The 25,514-nt window shown below is 36.9% G+C and overlaps 2 protein-coding genes across 3 annotated transcripts in view; one reads left to right on the top strand and one right to left on the bottom strand.

The window, feature by feature from the left end:
- The window catches only part of LOC113055628 (glutamate receptor ionotropic, NMDA 3A-like), a 31,854-nt gene extending 19,104 nt beyond the window's left edge, over positions 1-12,750 (top strand). The window contains exons 7-10 of the mRNA XM_026222045.1: positions 4,936-5,087; positions 8,395-8,559; positions 10,419-10,486; positions 11,426-12,750. Of these exons, the coding sequence (XP_026077830.1) occupies positions 4,936-5,087; positions 8,395-8,559; positions 10,419-10,486; positions 11,426-11,942 (902 nt within the window). The 3' untranslated portion in view covers positions 11,943-12,750. The remainder of the gene's footprint in view (positions 1-4,935; positions 5,088-8,394; positions 8,560-10,418; positions 10,487-11,425) is intronic.
- Positions 12,751-13,076: 326 nt separating this feature from the next.
- LOC113055072 (membralin-like) lies at positions 13,077-23,683 on the bottom strand. Of its 2 annotated transcripts, none has more exons than XM_026221031.1 (11): positions 22,634-23,683; positions 21,160-21,456; positions 19,151-19,259; positions 18,524-18,634; positions 17,837-17,959; positions 17,659-17,759; positions 17,474-17,531; positions 17,294-17,377; positions 16,985-17,117; positions 15,494-15,593; positions 13,077-15,395 (listed from the first exon to the last, which is right to left on the bottom strand). In XM_026221031.1, exons 1-11 carry the CDS (start codon positions 22,835-22,837, stop codon positions 14,739-14,741), a joined length of 1,977 nt encoding a protein of 658 aa, XP_026076816.1. In that variant the 5' UTR covers positions 22,838-23,683; the 3' UTR covers positions 13,077-14,738. The 2 variants fall into 2 exon arrangements, with proteins under 2 accessions (XP_026076816.1, XP_026076814.1); XM_026221029.1 differs by having other exon boundaries at positions 14,739-15,395; positions 19,097-19,259; positions 22,634-22,837.
- Positions 23,684-25,514: the final 1,831 nt, after the last annotated feature.

The following is a 25,514-nucleotide window of genomic DNA, read 5'->3' as shown; positions in this document are numbered from 1 at the left end:
GGGTAGAATATTCAAACTTCACATTTGCATTTTTCTGAATGCGTTAACAAATCCACAACCGACAAGGAAAGAAAAAGTAAGAAGTCAACTTGGCAGAGATCTGTCCTGCTGTCATACATTTTAGAGGGGAAGCCAATTTAAATGCAAACCTGGGCTGTTTTCCTGAGCTGCCTACAGGAAGCACAGATCTTTCCTGGAGGCGAAGCTGAAAAGGTGTGCTGGAGGAGAGAGAGAGCGTTGGGTAAAATAATTGTAGTCCAGTCTGTGATATTTTCATTTCCCAGGCCAAACCCCCGAGCTGGGCATCTGGGCTAATTGAGCTCATGCCCCGCTCGTGTCGTGTTAATTACCATATTCCTGATGTCTCATGTCTCTTGTCTCTTCATTCCCCCTCAGCAACTCTGTGTCCATGCTGGATGATATTACACGTTTTTTTTAATGCATTAATAAGCATGGTCTCATGCATGAGCTGTAATTTAAAAGACAGGTCTTGCCCTTCAGTTCTGCCCATAAATGGTGCAAAATTATTTTTTATTCACACTCATGAAATGGCTCAGCATTTATGACTGCAGAGAGGCACTGAAGATATTTAAACATTATATCTCAGCTACACTGCACATCATTTTCTTAATCAGTATTTTGGTCTTTTTCTTTACTTCTTTTAGATTGTATATTATTGTTGTTATTACTATAATTATTATTGATATGTTTTAAGCAATAAACCTCACTATTTCACTCAATTGATAAATAAATATATATAAAAAAATGTAATGGTGTACTTATGAAATAAAGTAACATACTGCGCACCAAACCTAAGTGGTTATAATGCTCTTCTTTATTGTTTGATTAATTTCTCTTATCAATATTAAATTTAAACGAACACAAATCTGTCAAATAAGCGAACTAGCCCTTAAAAAAAAGTACACTTTACATAAAAATGCTTATTATGGAAGTAATATACTTTAAAAGACTATAAGTGTGTATTGAATATAATGTTTTCAGACATTTACGGTATTATAGTTTAAATTTATGTTAAATGCAGTTTCAGCCTTTTGCTTTTGACTCAAGTCGTTCTTTTTGTGTAATTTCATAATTACTGTTTTTGCCAGTGGTTGTCTTTTAGGCAAACGTCAGTACCTTGAATTTGATGCGAGTGGATTTAATATTGAATAATGCTTCACGTACACATTCCATACAATACAGTGCATTTCTTTTTCACAAAGGGTTAATTGCAAGAGACACATAGCTCCGACTATTGTGAATAAGCTCATTTCATAAGATTTTAATACACAATGCAGTGCTGTTTCAGCGCCTGGTTTGTTAATGAGTGCTTAAAATATAAGATCGCATTTTAGGCTGAAATGCAGAGCTACAGTGGTATTACTGTTTGTTTGTGTGTGTGTGTGTGTGTGTGCTGCAGCTTGGCAGTGATTAAATGCGTAGATGTCAGTATTTGAATATCTCTGATCCGTCAGCCACTTAGGGGCCAGTGGGGGCTGGTGAGTGACAGATTTACTGCAGAGAGCTGGAGGGAAAACAGCCCACCGTTTGGACCGAGTATTATATTTGTGCCTAGATTTTGTCTCCGCTATAATTTCTCCATTTCCAGACCTGACCCTTTGGTGGCCATCTGGGCTAAATCAGTAATTGAGGTTCAGCATAATCAGACTCCTCTGGGCTCGTGCAGGACTCCTGACCGTGTTAATTACCATATGCCGGTCGGCCAGTGTCCTATGTCTGTTTGTCTCCCACATGTGTGCTGATTGAAAAAGATTCTCGCCTGTCTAGGAACACAGGACTGTGAAATGATACATGAATGATAGGACTCTTAAGGATGCCCACATTATAACTCTCCTTTTGGACGGCCCAGAGTGACACACCCCTCTTGTCACTACATCATACATGTTGTCACTTCATCTATGCATCAATCTTTTTTCCACATTTATGAAGTCACACATACAGTGGGAACGGAAAGTATTCAGACCCCCTTAAATGTTTCACTCTTTATTATATTGCAGCCATTTGCTAAAATCATTAAAGTTCATTTTTTCCCTCATTAATGTACACACAGCACCCCATAACTGACAGGAAAACACAGAATTGTTGACATTTTTTGCAGATTTATTAAAAAAGAAAAACTGAAATATCACATGGTCCTACGTATTCCTAATATTCCCACTGTACATTGTCTGACACAGATTAAATATAGTTCCAGAAAATTAAAACTGTAATTGTTAAGTTATTCCAAACTTTTCTTCCATTTTGTGATTTTTTTTTTACTTCTGTTACGGAAAAAATTACAGATTAACCATATTTCCTATCGACATAGGGCATCATTGACCTACAGCCAAAACCTTGACCTAAAATCACCCGATTTGTTTCAGTCACATAGGATTTGTTTTTACACATTTCCTTGCTTCAGATGGTATCTGTAATATTTACGACCTTTTCAGACAGGATAAGCAACAAATAGAAATTGTTTAGAGTTAATTGATTCAGCACAAAATATATTTCTTTATTCAGGAGGTATTAAACATGAACATACAGTACTGTCTAGTGGTAGAATATACAAAAAATATACAACATCAGCCTGTTCCTATATTCCACAGTTCTGTATTAAAATTCAGATTACCATGCTTAAGCCTGAAAATAAAGCTTCATGTCAAAGGGAAATTCCTGACTTTACACTAAAAACAAATAACTTCTAAGCAAAAACATGCCTAGGACATATGTGTAGTCAGAATGTACAGAGAGACTTTAGATATAAAGATGCTAACTCATTAGGGTAATGTTTTCTCACTTCTCACTACTTATATATAGAAGGTGCACGTTGTCATTCACACAAACATTAAACACCATCAAAGTAACACACAATACTGAAATAATGCAATAAACATTCATTTAACAACATTAGGTGTAAAATAAAATAAAACCCTAATGTACACAACTGATAAACAAAACAAAAAAACTAAGAAGAAACATAGTCAATTCAAAAAATAAATAAATATATATATATATATATATATATATATATATATATTTTTTTTTTTTTTTTTTTTTTTTTCACTTCCAAAAAACTTAATTTAACAGTATTTTACTGTAGAATTACATTAACAAAATAACATTTATTTACCATATGTAATCTTACCGTTATCCAATTAACAGGTTTTTCCTGTAAAAGTTTTTCAGTATTTTACTTTTAAAATCACAATCATTTTTACAGAGTATGAATTAGAATGTATGGGAATCCTAGGGAATACCGATATGGTGGTGTGGTGGCTTAATTTTCTATGGCATCATGAGCAATAGACTTTTCTATTATAAGGAAGTGCAAAGCATACAAATCTGGAACGACGTGAGGGTTGAGTAAATAGAGAGGATTTTCATTTTGGTGTGAACTGGCCCTTTAAGACCTGTGATTTATCGATTTCCAATATGTCCTTTATTAGTGAAGCCTAATTTCCATGTTTGTTAGAGATTTCAAAGTAGTGAGTAGGTAGAAAAATAATACCTTCCAGACCTTGAGATGTTTTTAGTGAAAAGCTGTGATGTGGAGTAACATGTTGTGCTAATTCCTGTAAGTTGGCATGATTCAGTTGTCATTTTTTGACTCAGCTTGTCAAAACATGACATTTTTGAACATTTGCAGGTTGTCATGTATTTGTTTCCTTCGTCACCACATTATTTCAACTCAGTGGGCCAGTAACGACTGTTTCCTATAAAACACTGAAAGAAATGATTATAAACTCCATTAGTGGTTCAGGCAGTTTAAAGGGGTCATGTGATGCGATATACATTTTTCCTTTCTCTTTGGAGTGTTACAAGCTTTTGGTGCATAAAGAAGATCTGTAAAGTTGCAATGACTAAAGTCTCAAATCCAAAGAGATATGCTTTATAAGAGTCAGCCACACCAACCTAAAACGGCTCGTTCTAACATGCCCCACATCTCTACGTCACTGTGTGGGAAGTTTTGCATAACGCCGCCCAGATGTTCACGCAAAGAAAGAAGGCGTGACTTTGATTCTTGTTGTAGTATTGTTGCTGCCGCCATGTCATAGAGAATCTCTGTTTTTCGTGGTGAAAGCAAAACTACTTTGTCTGGTTTTCCAAAAGAGAAAACAACTAGAACTCAGTGGTTAAGTTGTATTTACAACACTGTTCCGGAACAGTTCAAACCTAATATTTAGGTGTGTGTAGCACATATTTATTGAGGATGAGGAATGTTTCCTGGAAGAGTAGCCTACAATCCTGGTGTGTTTGTATAAAGTGGGGAAATACCAACTTTGCAAGGACAGTCTGGTGCTTCTGAATCACAGTCTGTAAGTACATTTTCATATTTAAAGGATTAGCCACTGATGATTCAAACGTGAGTTTTGAGCAGTGTAGAGTAGAGCTTGAAATGGTTTCATGTTTACGTGGCACAATACGCAATGCAATGTGTAAAAAGACAGTATCATCTGTTATTATGTTCCCACTGGATGCAGCAAATGCTTTGTTTGTAATGGGTTTTATTGTTTTTTTCTCGTTGTGCTGGGACACGCATATCACAGTATGTTAAGGGGCATAACATTTCTGTCACATGCTTGAGGTATTCGGCCAATCACAATGCACTGGATAGCTGACCAATCAGAGCACACATTGCTTTTCCGACCGATGAGCTTTGTAAAAATCAATGCGTTTGAGAAAAGCGAGACATAGAGGAGAAACATTAATGTACAGTATGTTGTTAAAATATATACATATATATATATATATATATATATATATTTTTTTTTTTTACCTTAATCTGCATAAACATATTCCATTACACCAAATACACAAAATAATGTTCTTTTAAGCAGCATCATATGACCCCTTTAATGAATCTTTGTAGCAGTTTCTGTTTGTTCTGGTGGATTGATGAATTGGACTGACTGGGTGTTTTACCCCCCTCAGGTTACGGGATCGGACTGCCCCAGAACTCACTGCTGACTTCCAACATATCTGAATACATCAGCCGTTACAAGTCAGACGGCTACATGGACATGCTGCATGATAAGTGGTACAAGGTGGTGCCGTGTGGAAAGAGAGTCTTTGCTGTTACAGAGGTGAGCGGGATTCAGTCTAATTGAAAGTGAAAAGAAAAATTAACAATGGTGTATAGTGCAAGAAATCTTCAGAGGTGGCCCAAAACAGAACTGGATCACTGGATTTAATATTAACAAATTAATAAATATTTATTTGCATAATTCCTATATAAATTCAATCCTTTTTACCGGATTAGAAGCATGTAATAAATTCATAGTTGGCGGTGTCACTTTCCCATCTCATTTTTATTAGCTTTTTATGGTGTTATCCATGCCATGCTTGTGTTGATTTGATTTTTGCGGTTGTCCGTTACATTTAGATTTCACCTAAATGTTTTCAGAAACAGTTATATTTTTGGGAAATTAAAATTATTAAGTGATACAGTAAAAACGTAAGGCATAATGTATATAAAAATATATATAACTGTACTTTATCCCATTTACATTGTTGGAAAATGACGATAATTAATTGATAAATTATTAATAAAAAAAAATCATAATTTCTAAAGATATTTTATTTATTTTATAACTGAGCATTATCCCATTTATTACATATAAGTTCAGCTGAATCAAGCAGAAATGTAAAACATTTATCATTGCAAAGGGCATTCATTTTAGGTAGGAATTGCATTTTTATTATTTTTGAAAGTGTATTTTTAAAAGGTGTATAAAAATCCATTTGCACAGCCATCATGTTTTAGCTAGAGCTTGTAAGTAACCAACCCTCACAACCCTAGAGAGGGATTTTTATTTTTTTCACTGATGACAACAAGATGGAGCGAAGGGACAAGTGTGGACCTCATCAAAAATCGCTTCACCAGCCAGGATTCATCTAGACACATCCTGGATAAGAACACCCAGATCAAACCTGCCAAATGCAACAAAAAAATACAAGTTCAAGATCAAGTACTGAATCCGTAATCATTGCATAGTCCAATTAAGGAAAATAATCCAGTTGCTACCCAAGTTACAGTTGGTCACCCTAATTTCATGGGGTCCTTCTCTGATGTAAAATCTTTGTTCCAATCAATTTAACCTCCAAATCTCCAGTCTCTCATGTACTACCAAATTATTTTTTTTCTCTAATTAAATTCTCAATATTTTTAAATCTCCTGAGATCATGGCACTGACACCATCCCGTCATTCTTCTGATGAAACCGCCAATAGAGAGCTCAAAAGTTTTGTCATTTCCACAGAGCCCCTTTAAGTCTGACAGGCCGATATGAGTAAGTGATGTTTGCTTCAGTGATCAGTGGCAGGGGGCTTCAGTTCTTACACACTGATTTGGCTCAGTACCTTTACTAACTTATTTCATGTCATTATCTCCGATGCTGACAAGAGATGTGCGTTAGATCAGCTCGAAACCTCAGAGGATTCCAGAGTAAATTACACTTTCAGAGCGTGCAGATCGGCTCACAACCTGAAGGAATAAAGAAAGGCTGAACTATCCCTCTCTCCTACAACACAGATTTCTCCGTGCTCCTGAATGCTTTAAGCTTGCGGCATATCCATCTTTTAATTTCAGAGGGGAAAATTATCATTGCCTGAGCAGTAAAAGATTATTCCTCATTTCCATTTAAAATCTCGATGTTTTTTTGTCATCCGAGGTATCACAGAAAGATGAGAACATCAGGACGAAGCATTGTGAGCTGGTTAAAACCTACGTAAGATACACTCAGTTCTGAATCGATCCGACAAGTGAACATGTCTGAGACAGAGCTAATAGGATGTTTTATTTCCCAGAATGCTGTTTGGCAGTACGCAGCGGTCTTACAATGATTTTACAGGATTGCATTAGTGCTCGTGGATCAGTAAAATACACAGCAAACCTGGCTTCACCTGATTCCTCATCGGTTTTAAAAACACAAGGAACCCGAAAAAGAGTTTGTTAGAGCTGTGCAGCAGTCGGAAAGTTTCTCTGCCAAGATACAGGCCTCATGCCCTGCGGTCAAAACAAAGAGATGAAAGAGTTAGATGTTTATTCATGTTTTTTTTTTTTTTTTCTAGAGTCGCTGTTTTGGTTAACAGCATGATGTAAGAGATTCTCTGAGAAATGCTCGGGTTATTGAAGGTGAAGTGCGTAATATGTAATATCTGCACCAAATACAAGTGCAAATCTAGTGACTGTTTTCAAAAGGTTTCCATGAACACTCCCCCATTTTCCATTGGTTGACAAGCTCCGCCCCAAACGTACTCTATTGGCTGAGCTCCTGTTGCTATGCCGAACTGCTCAAAACAACCTCTGGTGTTTGAGCTTTGGAGTCTCTGTGTTTAACTTTTTCGGGAAAATAAACCTTCAGGTACTTTAAATTTGACAGTGCTACTATAAAAAGTTTGAGAAATTATTTTTTAAAAACCCCAGAAATCATCATTTTAATAACCAAGTTTTTAATAACAAAGCTTTTATAAACATTTATAATATGACATTTATTTGAGTGATTTCTGATGGATCATGTGACACTGAACACTTGTAATAATATTCCACAATATTAGTGTTTTACTGTATTTTTGATCAAAGAAAGAGACATCTTTCAAAAAATTTTAAAAAAATCTTACTGACCCACCCCAAACATTTTGGGGAATATATGCTATTCTACTGCTAAAATTAGTTATTATTTAATATATACATTTAAAATTTCGAGAAAAATTAACCTAATATTTTGATGATTCATCCCGAACTGTTGCAAGGTTTTCTCCAATCAAATGCTCTCTATAATGAGAATGTCCCTCCTCTAATATTGCATGCAACCAAATAGTATTCCCAAATAAATAAATAAATAAGAGGGATGAGCCCTTTATTTTTTTCCTTTTCCCCTTAAAACATAATAATAAATAAATAAACTGTACTGTACATACAGTTAAATAAAAAAAACTTGTACTGTAAATAAAAAAAAAAACTTTACTGTACCTTTAAATTTCAACATTTTCTTTACAGTCATCTTTATAATATAATGCAGTGTGGAACGCTCCCAAAAAACTACAGCTTTATGGTTAATTGGAAAAGAATAACATGTAGAGCTCTTTGATTTGATTGATTTGTCTGTTAAAGTCGGTTGTCTAGCTCTGTCTATCTAGAGATATATACAGATCAGCTCTCCCCGTCTAATATTGATGTGCATGGCTCCTCTCGCTTAATAAGATGATTTTTAATGTCAATTAGTTCAAGCTGGTAGGGATCCTTCTCCATCAAAGGCACTCCGGGGAGGATATGGGCTTCTCGCTGGCTAATTATTATCAGTCAGCAGGGATCTAGTGCCCTCCGGTGTGCTAGTACTGCATCGCACTGCTTTGGTCTCATTTCTTCTGTGTTTGTTCTCTCTCTGTCCAGACGCTGCAGATGGGTCTCCGTCACTTCTCAGGGTTGTTTGTGTTGCTGTGTGTGGGTGTGACCGGGGCCTTACTCACTCTGGCGGGAGAACATGCCTTCTATCACCTGGTTCTGCCACATATCCGCCGCAGACAGAAGTTCAAATACTGGCTACACACCAGTCAGGTGAGCCGTGAGCCTAATTTAAAGGGACAGTTCACCCAGAAAATAAAAAACTCACCCATGCTTTACTCAACCGTTTGACTTTGTTTGCTCCTGTTTAACATAAACGAGATGTTTGGCAGATTCGCTATGCTGCTCTTTTCATAATGAAAGTGAAAGGTGATCACATCTGTCAGATTTAGACTACTGTTATTGCATGTTTACTTTTTTCTTTTTCGCCACTCTTCCCACTAGAGCCATCTCTGGAACAATGTAGAGACCTAATACATTATTTTAAAATCAGCAGGAAATCATTGTCAGTGATTGATCAATGCTACAAAACACATTTAAAATAGAATCCTTTGAAGCTCTCCTGAGTGGAGAGCGTTTGGACAATATGTTTCGCCAGTATCCTATGCTATTTCTCCAGCTTCACCCGAGGTGCTCTTCCTTTCGTTTGGATCCCTCTAGCACTCCCATATAGAACCGGCCCTGGATATATATATATATATATATATATATGCGCCTATGGATATTCTTCTTATAGAAATGCATCAATTTGCTTCAAGATGTCTTTATTAACTCCCGGAGCAATTTTTATGATGGCTGGATGCGCTTTATTGGACTTTATTAGACTATTGAAAAATAACACCCATTCACTACCATTGTAAAGCTTAGAAGAGCCAGGCCATTTTTTTTATATAAGTCCGACTGTATTTCTCTGAAAGAAGAAAGTCATATACACCTAGGATGCCTTGAGGGTGAGTAAATCATGGGGTCCTTTTCATTTTTGGGTGAATTATCCCTTTAAATTGAGCATTTATATACATGAAAAAAATGTATACATTTTTTTTTTAAATATAAAATTAAAACATTTAATAATGAAAATTAGTTTGTGTTTGCTTATTCTATTCATCAGTGTTTGAACCATTAAGGAAATCCACATGTTCTGTATCTCATTTCTGGATAAAAAAAAAAAAAAAAAAAAGACGCAAAAGTACACAGACCATGTGCTCTTGTCATTTTATTTGTATAATTTTATTTCTATTTAGCCTTAATTTAATTTTTATTTCCGTTTTAGTGATTTTTGTAATTCAACTAAAACATATTTTAATTAAATAAAAATATATAAGAAATTAAATAATAATATGTCAGTTAAGTCTGTATATTTGTTTTAATAATTATTACTTATATTTGTTGTAATACATAGTTATTTGTTTTAATAATTAATACATCTCAGGCATCTTGGGTAACAAGTTAATTAGTACAATCAAAACAAGTCGTTATCTAATATTCATGAAAGCAGCTGATGTTCTTAATCAATAAAACAGAAGCTATAATAATAACTAAATAGTATTGCTTTATTCAATATGACACTATTAAAAACTACTAAATACTGAAAACTGAAATACAGTTGAAAATTATATAAATCTAAATAATATAAAATAAAATATAATACAAAACTACAATAACAACTCTAAACCCAACATACATTTTTCAGTATGTGAGGGTGAGTAGATGGCCAAATATTAATAATTAAACAAACTATTCCTTTAAACACTCATGATGTTTTTTTTTTTTTTTTTTTTTTTTTTTGCACAATATTAGCTGTTGCCAATTGTATTATTCTATCAGAATGTTTCCTTTCTTCCTTCCACTGATAACTAAGACTAAGAATGGCACGGTTCTGTTATTAATGGGGTGAAGCTTTGACTCTGTAAATGAGCTGTGCTTGATCTTTCTCTAAGGGCTTGTGGGGGAATTACTGACAAGCCAAATCAGTAATTACCAACTCTGGAATATTGATTTCTAAAATCAAAAGCATGATGTTGATCTCTTTCATTCATCCTTCGCTGAGATAAATCATTTTTTCTTTTTTGCAGAAAATCCACAGAGCACTGAACATGACTTATGAGGATGTGAAACGGCAGCGAGCGAACACAGAGAAAAGGTGTTTTTAATTTTAACATCAGCTTATGGCGTCTTATTTCATTTTGAATGTCAAAAATGGGTTTAAATATATGTGTCACTGTATATTAGCTGTTTTATTATTTATTTATTTTTTAGCTTTATTTTTATTTCAGTTTTAGTAATTTAGTGAAGATCTTTTAATAGTTACTGTTGACCCAAAATAAATACTATTAAAGTATTTATTAATATTAAGAATTATTTTTATTTTCGTATTTTGTTTTCATTTTGCTTTAAGCTTTAGTAGGTTGTTTTTTCATTTATTAGTTTTTTTTTATTTTCTGTATTTCTGCTTAGCTTACATTTATTTTTATATATCTAAAAAAAATAATTTATTTTAATTTTAAAATTCACCTGACATTTATTTAAATTAATTACACTTTTTATCTGATTTATTTCAGCTAATGAACATGATTTTTAATAGTTAACAATAACAGCACAGTGCTGTTGATGTTATTTCAGCAAGCTGAGGATCTTGCAACGGAGGACAATTTGATTAAAACTGAACAATTTGACTAAGACAAAACTGAACTTTTCCTTTCCACACTTTTCCATAATTCCATGACTTTCTTCCTTCTATGGAAGATATGGTGACTTTTTGATTCATATTTTGGTTGCTTTTTTCACTATAATTAAAGTAGATAGGGACTGAAGCTGTCAAGCTCCAGAAGCACCATTAAAGTACCATAAAAGTAGTTGCTGTGACAAAAAGAAAAGAAAAAAAAACTTCAGAAAAGTTAAAATATAACACACAAGTCATACAGATTACTTGTTAAAGATTTTTGGTGCTTGAGAGCCCCAGTCCCCATTTACTTCATTACACAGAAAATTATATTCTTCAAAAAATCAACTAGGTCAGGATTTCCATTTTTTATGTGATATTTCCCTTTAACATATTCACTTATCTTGGCTGTTTTCCCAGTTGTAACATCCAGAAAGCCCAACCGCATCCCCCACCTCCACCAGCTCCACTCGGATCCTTTAACAGATGGAACAACGAGAGCACCAAAGCAGTGCAGGAGCCCAAAGACAACAAGAGGGTCCATTTCAACCTGGAGACCCTCAATACTCGCAGACTCTTGACCCGCGTCATTTCGGAAGGGGGTCAGGCCAGCTCCACCTCAGCATTGAGCTCGAGTGCAGGGAGTTTATTGACGAGAGTGTGTGAAAACGGAGGGCCTGTTCAGCGGCCCGCCTCCTCCACAGTGAGATCCTCGAGCCCCTCCAGAGAGAGCGAGCTGGAGGAGCTCCAAGCCAAGATCGAGGAAATCCGTGGTCATTTGAAAGCCGCTCTGGCTCGTAGAGCAGAGCTTCAAACTACACTGGCTAAAGAACGTGCGGCTGCCACCGTCGCCCCGGCGACCACAGCAGCTCCGCCCACAGTCACAGCCACCATTTGCCCCGCCCTCACCAAAGAGCCAGCAGATTTGAAAAGGTGACGATCACATTTTCTGAAGTGAACACAGTAAATGACAATGGACATGTTTTTCTATCTTTCTCCTCCAAAAGAACTTTTGTATCTACCTGGACAGTTTTAAAATCATCACGCTAAGGCAACATTGATCCTTGGTACAGTTTTGCTAATGATAAGGCCATTAGGGCCTAGTGTGGCTTATTTTCTAAAGCCCTGCTGTGAAAGCAGGAGGTATCTGGATTTCTTTTGTTTTCTTTTTTTTTTTTTTTTTTAATCAATTGGACGTTTATGGTTGAAACCTGAAGAACAAATGTTGAAAGCACCAAGTCCATGCTTTCCTCTCAGAGCTTTGTTTATTCATATCACGGAAGGAGCTTTGCATTTGCCCAGCTCTTGTTTTCTTGGTGGATATGGATCTGGATAAACCTGTTGCACCCGAGGGCTCGTCATGGACTCTAAGGTAGAACAGAACATTGACTTTGCTGCTTTGGTATTGTTTTGATAGCTTGGTTAAATCGGATCTCAAAACTGCTACTGTTATTGATTGACCTTTTCCCCCTCCATAAAGTCATATGAATGGCCAGGTTGCCTGTTTGAATTAAGTTTGATGTTCAAGAAATAAATGTGATCTTGTCATAAAATTGGAATCTTACTTGAAATCTTTCAGCTCAGAGAAATATTAAGCATAATGCTTCATTTTATTAGCCCCACTGGTGAACCACAAAACGTTTGCTGGTTGCACAGACACAAGCTTTAGAATATATATATATATATTTTTTTTTAATGGTTAAGCTTGCATGTTTTAAGCTCTCTGTTAAAGCGTGTAAATTACTGAATAGTTGATTCACTTGAAGTTAAAAAGTGTTTAAATTCATATTTTTTCATAATCTTTTAATCTTCAGGAGGGAAGTTGTTGTACTCTTTTGTGAGAAGTAAATCAAACTGAGGAGCTCCATGTTTCAGTTGCACATGCTCCAGAGTTAATTATAAACTCTGGCTCAAACCCAGAGAAAGTTTATAGTGAGTGTTCATCTGATCTAAAGCAGGATGGATTTGTTTGGTTTTGTAAACTCTAAGCCTACTATGAAACCCAGAGTTTATTTAACTAGTTTTGTGAAACAGGCCACTGAAAGATGAAATAACCACAACCAAAGCGTTCTAAGTGGAAATTAATTTCATCTCTTTATGCAGTTCTTAAACATTACAATTAAATACATCTGAGTGACAAAATCAAGTTTATCACAGAACTGAGAATTATTATTTTCAGTTTGTGTCTAGACATCCTACACAATGCATTCAATCACTACAATCATCTGTTTCCTCTGACAATGGCAAATAGGCACAAAACTGATCATGAAACAATAAATCAATCTTTCAGACCTCGAATCCTTTATGGATCGTAGCCTTACAAAATATTGCACAATTAAAAAAAAAAAAAAAAAGATGTAAAAGACAGAGCCTGGCTTTAATTTGCCATGTTGCATAGCCTTTAAATGACCCTCCCAATCCACAGTCATATGTCACAACAGACAACAGTTTGCTTTGTTCTCTTAGTTTGCGGTGCGTTTTTACACATGGTCATGAAGATCAACAAGTCTGTACTGTAGACACCCTCCGATCATCCCAAGTCAAACATATGGAGAAACCTCTACAAAAGCAGAATATTTAAAGACAACAGATTTCCAGATCAGTGACTTCAGCTGATGGGCTGCAATGCTGTGAAATGAGTACAGTCTGAGCTTCTGCTTACTGCGGTTTCAAAAAATGTCTGCTTAAGTAACTACATGTTCATTCCTGCTTCAGTTTTTATTTTCTCTACTGGCTTTGAAGCCTCTGGTAAGGCTATCGACCCCAATGTACATGACCAAAGATGGAAATACAAGGTCATTGTTCGGTTTTAGAAGCATAAGGCAATAATCTATCCACTCGCTCTCTCAAAGCCAGTCTTCACCTGAAGAAAAACCAACAACTTGCTGATGAGTGTGCAAAAGACAACATACGTCCATCTAAACTATCCACAAAAACAAATGTTTCTTGATGAAGTTTAGAAAACACAGAAATTACCTCATGACAGAGTGGAAGGAGGACTTATTCTTAGTATAATGTTGCTCTGACATCACCAGTCTACTTCTTTTGACTGGCAGACTCGCCAATAAACTACATCAAAGCACTTCTGACCACTAATAGCATCGGATTCAGGAGTCAAACTGCTCCATACATATGACAATACCAAACCTGAATACAACGGCAGGTCGTGAGCGAGACTTCAAATCGCATAAGGAACATTTTGGTGGCTCGCTGTAGTGAACAAACGTAGTAGGGACCAAAACAATTTTAACGTGACTTAATGAATTTTCACTGCTTAGGCAGCATTAATGTTATATCAGTAGAGGAAGTGGAAAGAAAGCCGAAACAAACCTTGCACAAGATGTGCAAAGTACAATGTGGATTCAGATTGTGTAACTCCATAATCAGGAGCAACGAAGGTACCATCATTGAGCGATACATCACATTTTAAACGGAATACTCCCTGTATTAAAATTTTCAACCATGTAAAAAAAAAAAAAATCATGTAAAGACTTCAATGATCACATCCTGACACATGGTATCATTTGACAATTCAATACGAATTTACTCTTAAGAACATGACTAGACACCAGAAGTCTGCTTCGGCCCTCCTCATGTTCATGTTACAGGTTTCCAGGATGTAATTATATATAGCCCCATCACGGTTTCTCCTTGATGCCTTCCGGATTAATTTACAGAGAGGGGTTGCGACTGTAGAGCGTGAATTCATTCGTTCTGAATGGGGGAGCTTGACTCAAGCCGGGGCAGAGTGGGAGTCCGAGCTCTCGCTTTTGCTCTCCGTCTTGACTTCCCAGTCCGTGGCACCTTTAAGCGTTTCTGCAACTCTAGAGTCTGTGTGTGAGGTCACTGCAGAGGACGTTTCAGATTCTGCCTGCCCTCCTCCATCACCAGGGGGACCCAGACCCTGAGCACAACCCCGTCCCGCAGCAACGCTTGCCGCGCTAATGTTTCTGACTTGGTTCTCTCCTGCTGTGCTCCGACCACGCAGCTCCGTTACCCCTGCGTTGGACGACGTTGGTTCCTGGATCCCTCCTGACTCCAAAAGAGAGTCGCTCAAATGTGAAACTGACAGGACGTCTGGGCCAATGGCGATCTCAGCCATCCAGTCGAGGTCGGAGTTTGACAGACCAGTATTTACCACCAAATCATTGTGGGTTTCGAGCTGAGGTTGGTCCTGAGCATCTTGTCGGTCCTGGCCATTAGTGTTCACGTTAGCAGCTGCGTTAGCTTGACCAGCATGTGCACTGCTAGTGTTGTTGTTGAGATTGTCCTGCAATGCAGTCTGGTTTCCTTGACCCACCTGCTGGTTCTGAAGCAGCATCTCCTGGATCCGGATCTGCTGCAGGATGGCCGGCAGCTCGTAGTGGTGGAAAAAATAGATCATTGAGTGCTGCGCAAGACAAAAACAAAAAAAGCTCATGAGCAACAAACAATTCTATGCAATTCCAAATTTCCCGGTTACACTTAAAAAAAGATTAAATAAAATACCTGAACGAAGAGCCAGGAAGTGACCAAAGCCAAACTGCTGTACTGGCCATTAAAGCGGTAATGATATGCATAGAAGGCAAAGTGATACAGATAAAAGAACCTGGAAAAACAGCACAAGAGATCTTTTAGATGCGATAATCGATACCATGGCATTAACCACCAAAACAACCCTAGTGAGCTGCCTTTCTGTTCATTCTCTAGATAGGGAGCTCACACTGAAATGGAACCTCATAAGTGACTGATTTAATAGGAAGCATCTAAGTAAGCCACACACATAATGCTCCTGAGTACCCAAAATTGTTTCCAAAAGAAAGTGACGATACTTCAATCTTTAAAAAAAGCTCTGAAAATTATTTTTACGAATTCAGATTGAGTAATGCTTGAATAATGCTTGACTGACTGATTAAAAAGTTGAGATTGAGGAAGCTGTGCCATTTTACAAAGATAAACTGATTGTAATCTTGTGTGTGTGTGTAAAATGGTATATCAGTCTTGCGAGTAAACTAAAAATTTTACTAGCCAATGGCGATTATATTGCCAAGGTGTGCGTAGAGGGTTGCAAAAGAAAAGTTCATTTTTACATAGAGGCATTGTGCTAGAAATATTATTATTTAGTACAATGTATGTGATACTGCTACTACTGTTGAAAAATGTAATAAAACTTTATTTTTTTAAAGAAATAAATCACACAATATGTCTTACATTTTTTAATTTTAATAGCAAATCCCCTTTATTTACCAAAAATAAAATGTGTTTAAATTTCATTAATTAAAAGACAAAATAAATTTGGGTGAAACTTGTTTTCTGTTTTTCACAACTTTCTTTTTCTACACTTGTAGAAAAACGTTAAACACAAATAAGTAAATAAGTATAAAGAACGGCATAGGTTTTATTTTTAGTGATAAAAAGTGTGTGTTTTTTTAATTAGCATATTTTTGTGTTTTGTTTTGGTATTGGTACCGAGAACTCTGGATTTTCACTGGTTTGGTACCGAATACTGAAATTCTGGTACCGTGACAACACTACATACAACCACAGTGAATAAGCGCTTATGGATGCTTCATGACCAGTTTTGAAAGTTCTGGTTGAATTCCTCTAGGGGTAAAAAGGTGACAACTATATGCAAATGTTGAAGATATTTTGGAAAGGCAGATTATTCATTTCAAGATATCATAGTTATCAAAACAATTAATTCCAGTCTGTGTGGAACAAGTCAAGCTGAAATGTGAGATTGTGTTTAGATACATTTTTGTTCTGCAGCTTTCCTGTAGCTCAAACAGTAAAGCATGGCACTAGCAATGCCAAGGCCATGGTTTGAGATCCCGGGGAATGCATGAATTGATAAAACCTATACCTAGAATGAATTCGCTTTGGACAAATCAGCTGCCAAACCCATACATGTAAACGTGAAGTGAATATAAAAAAGCAGTAGAGGAAACTGGTAAGACACCTGAACCACTGGCATTTACCTGTGCCGATGTGATTACATACCTGAGCCAGTGGCGCTTGCTTGTATTGGTGTGGCAGCAGATGGCATCGTATTGGTCCGCCAACCAAACAATGAGGATGATGTAAAAGGCAGTGGTTGTGTCATTGAAAAACTCAGACATGATGGCCTCCATCCCTGCAGGCAGGATCAACAAAGAGAGTATTTGGTATCAAACGACTTCACAAAATGTCTTAATAGATTTTCATGTGACCAATGATGAGTCAAGAAAATAAAAGATCAGACATCAAGTTGATAGGAGACTAATAAAGACATGAGAACATCTGTAAGCCCCAGCAGTGAGCTCTACCTACCAACAAGAGCCAGGATGACAGTGAGGAGAGGGGCAGCAGGGAAGGCAATGGTCATATTCATCTCCAACATCTGGAGAAGGTCCACTGGGAAAACCAAAAGCGAACATCAGAGAGATAGTCATGTTACAAATAATGTCTTATTCACAGTGTTGAAGACCCAAGAGGCTGATGGGAGCTTACCTATAAAGACGAAAATCTGGTGGTGCGAGTACCGCAGCAGCATGGACACGGACAAAGTCTGAGAAAATATATGAAGAATTGAGTATATGAGAATAAAAAGAGAATATGATGACATCACACTTACAGTCCAATCACTAAAGAGCATCTGTAGTGAAGGCGCTGCTACAGTAGAGAAAAATACTCACAAAGATAACCATGATTACAAAGGCTGCCAGGTAGGACGTACGAGCCATCCACATACTGACAAAACGGTAGTGTTCTCCAGAGACCACGTTCCTCAGAAACCCTAAAAACAAACAAATCATAGTTAAAGCATCATCAAGACAAAAAAATAACATTCTTAAGAGAGAACATCTAATTGACCTTTGTTTTCCTCGTTCTCTGCTAAAGCCTTCACACTGGACATCAGGATATCGTCATAGCCCAGGCATTCATCCAGGAGGAAGCGGCTGAAACCGTCTCCAAAGCACTCATCCTTCATGGGGTCTGAACACAGGCAGAGAGAGCTGAAGTACAACTCCCTCACATCTCATTCAAACCTATATGACTTTATTATAGAACTGCACATTAATTGTCAATTTTATTTATTCATTTTTTTATTTACATTTTTTTTTTTACATTATACCAAATTTACTGCACTTTCACAAAAAAAACAAAAACAAATAGAACTCGAATGACTTGGTTGCAGATTTAGTCACAGCAAATCTGAAAGAAAACTCTTTTATTTGAGCAGAATGTGTCAACAGAGATCACTGAACTCTAAAAGACATGTTTTCAGCTTATAATCACTTTTTCTATAATGTAGAGAGAGCGCATGCAGATGGTTTCCAGGTTGGATAGATTACATAAACCACTGGACAGAAATGTATCTATTTCAGAGAACAAGTCTGATTGGGGGATTTAAACATTTGACATCTGGCAACCAACACCATGAATAAATGATTTACAATTAATGATTAAAATACGATTCATCATGCTTTCTTCCATGGAACACAATTCTGGGTTTTGCCTGGTTTTGTGTTGATGGCCTGGAGGGTGTGATGTACTCACCCAGGGTCACCACCATAACAGGGATGTTGAGTCGCTGCCGTGTGGCCTGGGACAGGCGCAGGAATCCATATTCCAAAGAATATTCGACAATATACTCTTCTTGTGGCCACACTACACAAACAAACACTGAATTTAGAAATTCTACTAATCTAAAAGGCTGTAAATTCACACTAATTGTTCTACAAAGTTTCTGTATTGAAAAAACAGACTCTTTGAGTATGCTGTCATAGATTTTGTTTTCTTTTTTATGTGTGTGTGTGTGTGTTTAAGGAAACATTTAATATGCAAAATAGAGATGTCTATGTTCTCATTTTGGGTTTTCAAGCTTTAATTTGGTGGACTGACACCCTGAAACCATCCTTACAACAGGCCATTGTGATTGTTTCTTATGACACAGCACACATGGCCTCTGGGAAGGGTAAGGTTATAACAGAATGTGGGAACAGAAATGAAATCTGAGCGGGGGAAATGAGAAGGGCTGCACTGGATGGAGAGAGGGAGGACAGGGAATGAATTCACAGAGGAGGAAGAGAAGGAAGAGGGATGCACCAGATGGCTATTTGAGATGTTTACCTGCTCGAGTTAGCATCTCAATCTCGGAGACAGTCTCCCTCAGCGGCTGCATACCTTTAGAGGACGCCTGGCTGAAGGACAGATCCTGGGATTCATTCAGGCTGGAGCCAGGAACACCGCCACTCATCGACGGATTCAGACGTGGCTCGATGTCCAGCTCAAACTGCATGTGTGTGTGTGTGAGAGAGAGAGAGAGAGGACACAGTCTGTCAGAACTGTCTGGAGAACAGAGGCCATTTCAGTGGAATAATTCACAATACAATATTCTATCCTATCATAATTTATTGACCATATGAGGACTTTCGAAAAAAGCAATTTTTTACTAGTAGCACCCACAAAAAATAATATATATATACAAATAAATACATAAGTACCATAGCCCTCATACAACTTTTATATGAGGACCAGACTGAAATTGCTGGGTTAACATTATATAATAAAGTCTATATTTATTCTAAAAATATATTTACATAATATTATATATTTTATAGAAATTGTTAATAACAATAATAATATTGAAAGCAATTAATTAATAACTCTTAACTTCGTAATAGTAATAAAAGTTACAATACTTTATTATTAGAACTAACACAATTTAATTAACAAATATTAAATTAGAAATAAATATTGATTTACTTTTAGGCTTCTGATCTTTTCATATTATTCATTATATTCTTATATCAAAGATAACTATAGTATTATTAACATTAACAATAAGTGACTTATTGATAGTAGTAATAGTAACAGTATTGCATAAATTAATACAAATACAATTATTTAAATTAACAAATATTAAAATTTATATTGATTAATTGCTGGGCAGCGGCAAACTACTCCACTATTTTCACATCAATTCTATATAATTTTATAGAAAAGAGCTGAAAGGAGCAACATTTTTCAAGAACATTCATGCATCTCTTTTCTAATCAAAGGCATTTATAGAGATCTGTTATAAAAGTTAAAAAGAACATTTAGAGGGTTAGTTCAACTAAAAACTTTAATTAGTCGATGTTCTACTCGACCTTGAAGCATCCTAGGTGTATGGGACTTTCTTCTTTCAGTATAATCCAATCGGAGCTGCATTAAAAATTGTCCTTGCTCTTCCAAGCCTTTCAATGGGGTAAGCGGGTGTTTGTTGTTCAATGCGAAATAAAGTGCGTAACGTATCTGTAGTAAAAAATCCCTCACACGGCTCGAGGGGGTGAATAAAGGTCCTGTGTAGCGATTCAATGTGTTTTTGTAAAATAAATATCCAGATTTCAAACGTAATAAACCCTTTTTTTCCTCACTTCTTCTGACTGTGGGGAACCAGAAGACATGCAGGCGGATGTTGTAGTTCGTTAGTGACGAGCGCAAAACAAACAGAACAGAACAAAACAAAACGCTGGTCACAATTTAAAAGCACAAAACGAAGATTTGTAAAGAAAATCGTGGGAGGATTTCGAAATAAGCCAAGAGGAGACTGGCTCTCCTTTGCCAAAGTAAAGAAACTTAGTTTTTTCTTACATTTCCTACATTTCCCAGAAGCGCACGTGTGATGCATACGTCTTCCATCTTCCGCCTGCATGTCTTCCACATCACATATTCAGCAAATGTTAGAAAAAAAGTGTTTATTACATTTGAAATCTGGATATTTATCTTACAAAAACGTATGGATTCACTATAGGGGGCCTTTATTCACCCCTCGGGGTCATGTTAGGGATGTTTTATTACAGATGCGCACACTTTATTTCACGTCTTCTGAACTGTCGACAACAAACACCAGCTTACACTCATTTTGGAAGAGCAAAGACAATTTTTAATATAACTCAAATTGGATTATTCTGAAAGAAGAAGGTCACGTACACCTAGGATGCTTCGAGGGTGAGATATATAATGATAATAGTGAAATAATATCTCGTTAACAATATCAAATATCAGAAACTAATATTGATTTGACGCATTAACAGCATTCATTTTTGGGAGAATATGAGAATGAGTAAATAAATAACAATTAGTAATTTTTATATGAATTATGGCTGGCTCCCTATCCTAGTTTTCCCGTTCCTTTGTCCTAAACTCACCCGTACTGTGCTGTTGTCAAACATCTCCATGGTCATCTCTTCCTCCTCCTCAGCGTCTGTGGGCACCATTGGCTGTCTGGGTTCACTTCCGTCCTCCTCTGGTTCTTTCATGAGGCCCTGGATTCCCTCCGTCTCGTAGAACTGCAGAAAGATGGGCGCGCGGCTGGAGTTGCGCTGGATCTCCACGCGCAGGATGCCGTCGCGGGGCCATTTCTCTCGCACGTGCTCCAGACAGTTGATTGGAGAGCGTGAGAAGGCAATGTGGATGTAGGCCAGGATGAAGAGCATAAACAATGCCTGCCAAATCAAATTCGCAACAAAGCATTAAACATTGCACTTCCGTAACAACATTGGCATGATATAATATATATAAAAAAAAAAAAAAAACACTCATTTTATATCAATCAAGTCAAAATTCTGAAACTTACACTGAAATAGAGATAATTTAAATAATTTCATCATAGAAACCTTTTTTTTACTGAAAATATAGGACAGAATTAATTTCATCTGATTAAAAAAAAAAAAAATTATAATAATTAATTAATTAATCTTCCAACAGCTTTGTCAGTGGATAACACACATTTGCGTTTTCCAAATATTTTTTACAAACTTTTTTTTTTTAGTTATGATTTTTAATATGCCACAAATGTGTTTATATGTTCAGCAAACACTATTGATCTTTTGTCAAATAAAATGTATTCTAATAACAAATGTATTAACGCAAAGGTTTTGTTGGATACAGGGTTACTTTAATGACCTAAAACGTACTTGTTACTTGAAATATAATAAACGTTAACTGAACATATCTACAGCTAGCGGTCAAAGCAACATTTCTCATTTTCCAATAGTATAATCGGATGTACTGAAATAGATAATACTAAAACGGAAATAAATACTAATAAAAACTATTATAATAATAATAATAATATATATATATAAGTATAAAAACTAGTGAAAAATGACAAAAAATTTAAACAAAATAAAAACACTATTCTCTAACTTAACAGGTAATTTTTGAAGTAGACCCACATGTCACAAGCATTCGAGTGCCTTCCTTCTTCTGCAGTGCTTCTGTGTTTATAACGGAGTAATAATTAAAGGCTACTGCAGTTTACTGTTCTGTTTCCACATCTGGATTTCTATCTTGCTCTACAGTTCAGGCTGATCAATCAGCCAATATCTGTCTGTTTTAAGATTATCACTCCGGCTGATAACGCAACGTTTGGCCAACTAACCTTTTTGTGGCGCCTTGTGTCAGTTCCAAAGTCTGACGACAGCCTTGTCAATGGATCTTAAATATTATGTGAAGCTAAAGCAATGTGTGAATATTTAATATTTTATTTATATTACATGATGTGTAGTGAGCATGGCATCCTGCATCCTAACACAGGTGAGGAGGAGGAGGACGAATGAGGATCAAAACAGAGCATGTTTAGGGCTTTTGGGAACACATTACAAGAATGTCAAAGCTCACCTTCAACAACACGAGGAACTCGAACATTCGTCTGAAGGATGGTGGGAAGAGTCTGGCATATGTGACTGCCATCTTAAAGAACAAGGCGTGGAAGAGTCGGTCTCTCACGTTGATCAGGGGGTTCTGGTTCATCGCTGGGTTCCGGATCCGGTTGTTGTTCAGTGGGACGTTGTTGTTGTTCACATTGCCCTGGTTGTCGGACATGATGGTCGTTGTTCAGTGACTTGACAAGGAGAAAGACCAGCTGAGGTCAAGCAGCCAGCAATGTGCGCAGATTGAGATGATCAGGCGGGTCACACAGCATCAGCACACACTGATGATGATCCTGCTGCAACTAAACTGCACTGACCTTAAGAGATCACCACAAAAACGGCCCAAAGATGGTGAAACTGTAAGGATGTTGGTGGGCAAGGCTCCTTCCCCTCCTACCATGTCATGACCCAGCGAGCTTGCAAACTGTTAAAGCTTTAGAGCATTTGGCACACCAGCGGATCATGTGTCTTATATACTGAGCCCAGAGGAGTATTTCAGACTGGTAAATTGTGTTTTAGACTAAATATGTCCTGCAGATGTGTCTGAGGCCTCCTGCATACACTCTCACCGCAACCAGACTAACTAAACTTGGTAACTCACCCATTTATTTTCACAAACGCCTGCTAAGAACATAATATCCACTCGAGTTTGGAAGTCTGGCTCAGACGTCGTAGCTGAGAGTTTTAAAAGAAAGTAAGAAAACTGGAATATCACGCACAGCACGTCTGCTAACAGTGTTAAGCTAACAAGTTAGCCGAGCTTTCCCTGAAGAACCCGTATGTTAGGTTTGCTTTTAAACGAACACCTCCACATATAACGCTGACAATGTCCTCTTAAATAAGGCCGGAGATACTTGATAGTATCCCGCCTGAACCATCCGATGGCAGCGACTGCAACCTGTCTTACAGACCATCTGTTTACACAACGATTTTGTGGTCAGGAGCGGAGCGGACTTGGGAGTGAAGCGAAGAAGAGTTTAACGAGGAAAGCGTTTCCACTCGGGTCTCGCTTCCGCGGTTAGTCACCTGACATCGAGTCACGTGATTTGTGACCGGCGAAACGGATCATTTGTACACTTTTCTTTAATTCATTGAATCCCAATAATATACTATTTTATTTTATTTTAAGTACTAAAGTCAAACAGCGCATTGTTTATAAGTACCAGAAAATAGTTACTCTAGCTGATAAGAAATAAGTTATAAAATAGGCCAGGTTACTGAAGAGTGGAAGGGCTAGACAGTTCAGAATCCACGGTACATGTCACTCGGTGAAAGTATTATTCCTAACATTATATTTGTATAGCGCCTGGCTGTGGTAGGATGAACACAGGGCACATCAGAAATGTATTTGGTTTTTCTCATTGTGATGGATTTCCAGCATCACTACTCCAGTCTTCTTTGTCACATGATCCTTCAGAAATCACTCTAATACGCTGATTTACTAACAATATTGGTTTAAATTTTATTTATTTATTTATTTATTTGAACCTGTAATACTTTTTACATGATTCTTTGGTGATTAAAAAGTTTAAAATAACAGCATTTATTCAAAATATAAATCTTTTGTAACAACAATACTGTTCAAACATTTGGGGTCAGTAATTTTTTTTTTTTTTTAAAGAAATAAATGCTGTTATTCAGCAAGGATGTGTTAAATTTATATAAAATAATAATAAAGACTCATTTTGATATAAAAGATTTCTATTTTAAATAAACACTGTCCTTTTAACTTTGTTCATCACATAACCTGGAAAAAAAAGTATCTCAAGAATAGATAGATAGATTTCAGAGGACACTTCCATTCATTTCAATAGGAAGTCGTGGACTTGGGAGTTTAACGCAAGGGCGAAAAAATTGCCCCTGCAGATTCTGCTAATGTTCAAGTTGACCAACAGAAAAGTGTTTGGTTTGAGAGACATCTGTTTGAGCATTGATACTTTGCCACACTATTGACCAGTGTTGGGGAAAGTTACTTTTTAAAAGTAATGCACTGCAGCATTGAGTTACTCCATAAAAAAACAAAAACAAATCAAGGCACTTTTTTATAATGGAAAGTAATGCATGATGTTAATTTTGCATTACATTTTGTCACCTATGCTGGGCTTGCTTATTTTGTTTAATAACAGAAAAAAAAAAAAAAAAAAACACCAAAAGTAAAATTAATACACTTTTGCCTGAAAGAAGTGCCTCTGTCTCTGAACCTCACTCGGGACAGGAGAGGTGTCAAAATGTTGTGAATATGAATGCACCTCAATGGCGATGTCTGATCATTTAATGTGTTCAGACATTGATAAGGTGATGATCAACCTGAAGAGGAGTTTATTCTGGACGGACCACCCCTGCGGTCCTTCCAGCAGCTCGTTCAGTGGGTGGGAGACTTTGATCTTTATCTGCTGGCCAACTTGAGCTCAACTTAACGACCTTTACCAGCAATCATTGTGCTGATGGTGTTTTATGTCTGAATATCTTTGCAGGGCTCCATCTTGCATCCAGGGTTTGGGTTTTTGTGGAACGGTAGGTCTCTGGGCATGCTGCGAGAGATGCATGTGATTATCCGTATTTGGGGCCTGCTGAAACCAGACTGTTTGCCAATCTACACGGCCACATCTTACAACCAGGACAACATGTTTCTGCTCTTCCGCCTGCTTACCAAACTCTGGCTCTGCAGTGAGTTAGACCCTCTGTCACACTTTGAGCCAACATGTCAGTTGAGCTGTTAAAAAATGAACTCTGTTTTGCTGTTTTCCGTTGACTGGCTGCTCGAGATTAGAGTCAACGGCAGGACCCTGATGAAACGTTGATTGAGGAGTGCTGTCTGCTGCCCAGTCAGCTCCTGGTACCCAGCATGG

This window comes from Carassius auratus, chromosome 36 (genome assembly GCF_003368295.1).
Source record: "Carassius auratus strain Wakin chromosome 36, ASM336829v1, whole genome shotgun sequence".
In the NCBI taxonomy this organism is placed as follows: Eukaryota; Metazoa; Chordata; class Actinopteri; order Cypriniformes; family Cyprinidae; genus Carassius; species Carassius auratus.
This window is presented reverse-complemented; position numbering and strand designations above follow the sequence as displayed.